The sequence below is a fragment of the Theobroma cacao genome, chromosome 4 (assembly GCF_053813885.1).
Source record: "Theobroma cacao isolate CCN51 chromosome 4, ASM5381388v1, whole genome shotgun sequence".
In the NCBI taxonomy this organism is placed as follows: Eukaryota; Viridiplantae; Streptophyta; class Magnoliopsida; order Malvales; family Malvaceae; genus Theobroma; species Theobroma cacao.
This window is the reverse complement of record NC_142642.1, coordinates 25,819,756-25,824,422: the sequence shown is the minus strand read 5'-3', so window position 1 is coordinate 25,824,422 and position 4,667 is coordinate 25,819,756. Positions and strand designations below refer to the sequence as shown.

Genomic DNA, 4,667 nt, shown 5'->3' with positions numbered 1-4,667 from the left:
GACGCGGAATGATGATTATATGGCATATAACTTAACAAATTTGCCAATAATGAACTTAATCTGAGAATAACCACTATTTATTCTCTATCACTCTCTCAACACAGCTTGTGATGTTTGTGACATGTTGTAGTTGTAAAACATAGCCAAATTTCAGAACCAACGCATCATAATTTCATAGCATTTCATTGATATTGCTCTAGCAATATGGTGCACTACGGTCATTCAGCAGAAAACTTATGAACTATGAACACTTTCCAATGTTGTGTCACTAGTATCAAACTATTCGTAAAAACATATATCAATTATTTTAGCATGACATTCAAATCTGTGAAGATCTGGTTTTAATTCCAATCACCCAATTGGAACAAAATTATGAAATCAAACACAAAACCGTAATTGTTATACCCGTAAAATAACTTAATTGTCTGCTTCTCACTTCCAGGAAATAGAATGCCTTAGTTTATGTAAATAGATATTCAAACAGTACCTTTTTTTCCCTCTCCTCAGGCAAAATGGTTTGAGTCGTGCACGTTATTTCAAACGTTTTTCCAAAGGAAATTCCTCATCACATTGCTTCCATGTCATTTGGAAGGAAACTCCTGTTGCTTATCTGGCTGACTTCCACTGCTGTTGTGAGAATGGGGAAGCCTAGGAGTCATACTCAAATGGAAGGGTCTGGTCGATTGGCCTATTGAGTATGGCGGAGGGTTAAGAGAATTAGGCAAGAGGTTCTGTGCACCTGAGCTAAGCATTTGAAAATGATTAACTTGCTGTCTAGGATCAATCTCTAGAGAAGCTGTAGCATGTGGAGGGAATAAAGGCTGTGTTGCTCCTGGTGGACATACCAATATTTGAGAGCCAGATGATAGAGATAATGTGGATGGCAATGGCACAACATTGAAGTTATGGAGGTCTTCTGCGTGGGATCCAAATCCATGGCTTCCCAAATGTGCTAAAGGAAAATTTGAAGGTTCAAAATGATAGTAAGAACCATATGGCATTGCATTATTTAGCAATGCTGGCAAGGAAGAATGATTGGCTCTTTGTAAGAGACTATCAGATGAAACTTGTGCCCCATGATGACCTTCACTGCCTCCTTGTTTCTCTTCTTCATTTCTTTTGTTCCAATTGTCTTTCTCATTGGTTGTTTCCCTTTCAACTTCTTTGGATTTAGCCCTCCAAAAAGCATCAGAACTCCAAAAGCTTGATCTTGATAACCCTCCTGGATCTTCCCAATTAACACTACTACTGGTTTTAATCCCTTCTTTGTTGGATTGGGAAGCACCAGCTTCTTGAGAAGTACTTAGAACCATTTGATGGTTAAGGGAAAAGTTCCCTGGTGGTACTGGGAGTGGAGGGAGTTCATCAATTTCATGTTTAGCTGCATTAAGCAACCAATCAACAACCTTGCTAGGCTGATTGAGTCCAAGCCTATCTTGAAGATCATACAATTGAATAGCAGTAGGTACTGAAAGCCTCACCCTTCTGTCTCTCAATCCTCTTATGGTGCAAACTTTACTATGCCTGTCTTTACCCCCAAAGGCACGCGAAACACGTACAATTCGTGGATCCTTCAGTCTTAACCATGGCGAAGAACTAGATGGACCTTTATTGAACTTGGTATCATTTGTGTTGCCTTCTTGTCTAGCGGGAGAATCTGCTTCTTTTGAACTCGCAATCATCTTATGTCTCTCATTATTGAAGCCTAAGCAGCTGAAACCAGTTGAATTAATCCTTTCAGCTGCAGATCGCCTTGATCTTCCTTATATTCTCAGGCAGAATTTGCTGCAAAAAGCTTCGTGTAGTTCCTGACAACTATCTGCTTTAAAATTGCATGAAATGAAAGAACAACAAAGTCAGAAAATTGATCAATTACTGGAAAGTTAAAAACCTGCTGCTAAAATATATAATCTTCAGGCTAAAAGAAAACGGATCCCAATTATTCTTCCCGAAAATAAAGAAAATTTCTTAAAAGTGAAGAGAAAAAATTGTTGGAAAACTTATTGAACTAACCACATATGCACAAAGAGGAGAGAGATTTGAGAAGAAGAAGACTTAAAGTCAGTAGCTACTAATTCTGAAAGGTTAATATTTAGATCAGTACATATAAGTATAACCCTAAATTTCATATCCTTTTATCATATAGAAGATAAGTTAGCTCAAACTTGGTTGCTTCAGTGGAGAAGAGAAAGCAAGAAAATATGAGGATGTGAGGCAGATCTATAGGACTTAATTAGTACTCCTAGCTAGTACTAAGTTATAGAGATCTGGTCATATACAGAAGAAGAGGAAGAAGAAGAAGAAAGACCAGATTCTTTTGAATAGTAAAAGTTGAAAAAAGAAAAGAAATCATACAGAAAATTTGCAAATGAAGTGAACTTACAAAAATATCAAACATTTTATGCCGGTGAATGCAGCTTCAAAGTTCAAGCTTTGGTGCTGGACTCAACCAACCTGCATATATACTGAAAATTAAAAAACTTGCTTTTACTCGTAGGAGAATAAAACTTATTGATCAAAGTTGATCCATTTGAGAAAAGAAAGATGCCGGAATTGAACCGACCATAGTCCATGGAAGAATTGAAGAAAAAGCAATGGCAGTAGGGCTGCCACGTGGCACATTTCGCCATCTGTCAAATAAATATGCTAGTCCATATCTTATCATTTCCTCCCCTCACGCATATTAGGCAATCATTGCGTGACTGAGTCATTAGGGGCTTAATAATCTCCCCTCTGCTAAGAAGAAGAATATGGCAGGCATCAAGTTGCGGGTAAGGAGAAACACATGGTTTTGAGTAAGTTAATGACCTCTCATCCCTAATGTAACTCTATGGGGGACCATGCTGCACATTTTAAAAAGTGACGAGGCATGCTTTATCGACAACTACAAAAGGCCTTGTGACTGAATCCCTATCACATGGGTCGATGAATGCACGCCTAGCACTGAGGAAGATGTTCATGTGACCAAAAACTGGAAGCAGGCTAAAGTTTCTATACCTAATCTGTTAGATTTTATTGCTTTGTTCCCATCTCTTGCAATTCAGGGTAAAATGTGTCAATAGTACAGGCAAAGCTGCTGACTTTGTTAGGTTATTAAAAACACTTGGCCATGCTTCACAACAATAAAGTAGAGTCGCGTCGCTATCACATAGTTAATGAAGATACTAATAAGACTGCTATGCCCATATCTAAAGCTATAAACAACAAAACTTGCAGCGTACCACTCCAAACACAGAGATTATCCTGAAATCAAATAGGATATTGAAATAGGAGCTTCATTAATAGTCAATGTTATGAGAGAAGATTACAAGACAAAAAGAAATCTACCAAGATAAAGTTGTTTGATTTCTGCTTCGTAAAACTTGTGGTCTATACTCTTAATGGAATTGTCAATTTTGTGTGGTGTGATAGTAGCTTGAGACATTAAGAACTACCCTATAGGGGAGGGACCATTCTATATATATCTCCTTTAAAACATCCACGGAGTAGAAAGAGGACCACAACTTTTCCGTAGAAAGATATGCATGGAGGCAAGTTGAAGTGTTGAACCTAACTATTGAGGAAAAACCCTCAAGGAGAATTTCAACCTTGACTACTTCACACAAGGAATAGTGCCGTAGGCAAGTTTGTTTGCTCATCATCTTCGAAAAGAAAAACAAAAATTAAAAAACGAAGAAAATAAACTTACCCTTTCGCTTATTCAAACGATGAGGTCTTAGAACCATCTGGGTGGAGCAGGTGGATCCCAGTTTGAAGTCCTAAGCTTTTTCTCTATAGGTAGCCATCTTTGCTGAAGCAATAAGCAGTTGGCTAGTTTCCATCTGCAAAAGTTTCCCCTGTAGTGGGTGTGATATGATATGTGCATAATAATGCATCCAACAAGACAGTCCAAAATGGAAACCCTACGGCTAGAGAAGAATGAAGCAAAGCAACTTTTCAGTCTTTGAATGGTGATTTTAGAATTTGTTTCTGGCCCTTAGGAGGAAGAAAAGTAAGCAGCAAAACTAGGAAGAAAACAAGAAAACTTTTGAGTTTTTACTTACAATCTGGCCTTTAATTTACTTCTTGAAATATAGTGTTAGTAAACTAATAGACAAAAACTTGCCTGGCAAAGCTTACATGGCCATACGATTCCTGCCTCCTATCCAATGATTGAAAAGAAATCAGAAGACAAAAATGAGTTGGGATTCTTTTAGTTTCTACTACTAAAAAAGAATATACACCAACATGCAGGAAAATTTGACACTCCAATGCTATCCTCTCTGGTTTTTCTTTGACTAAGGGACGCACATATGTATGTGAATCTTTTGATTGATTTTGAGACGAGGCTGCAGCACTCAACTGTCAGATTGATATCAGTAAATAAATGTAATATCAGTATATTACATACATATATAGATACATATACAAACAGATAAAGGAAAATGGAAAAGACAAAAACCAAAGAACTGTATTTTTCTCAAAAGTTTTAAGATAAGTACTTCTGAATTGTGGTAATATGAGTTATGACTTACCCTTTCCAGGCAACCAAAACAATCTGGGATAGCAATATTGGAAACAGTTTTGCCTTTTTGAATCAATTATCTTTTCTGCTAAACAGCAATTACACTTTCTTTTCTGTCTTTTTTTTTTAATTCTCTTTTGAAAGTGGACAAAGGTAAAATATG

General features: G+C 37.1%; 1 protein-coding gene across 4 annotated transcripts; it reads right to left on the bottom strand.

The window, feature by feature from the left end:
• Positions 1-282: 282 nt before the first annotated feature.
• On the bottom strand, positions 283-3,986 carry LOC18601674 (transcription factor TCP13). Of its 4 annotated transcripts, none has more exons than XM_088805649.1 (3): positions 3,689-3,986; positions 2,384-2,454; positions 283-1,822 (listed from the first exon to the last, which is right to left on the bottom strand). In XM_088805649.1, the coding sequence occupies exon 3, from the start codon at positions 1,680-1,682 to the stop codon at positions 582-584; it is 1,101 nt and encodes a 366-aa protein (XP_088661775.1). In that variant the 5' UTR covers positions 1,683-1,822; positions 2,384-2,454; positions 3,689-3,986; the 3' UTR covers positions 283-581. The 4 variants fall into 4 exon arrangements, with proteins under 4 accessions (XP_088661775.1, XP_088661776.1, XP_007032774.3 ...); XM_088805650.1 differs by having other exon boundaries at positions 283-1,819; positions 3,689-3,826; XM_007032712.3 differs by lacking the exon at positions 3,689-3,986 and having other exon boundaries at positions 2,384-2,545.
• Positions 3,987-4,667: the final 681 nt, after the last annotated feature.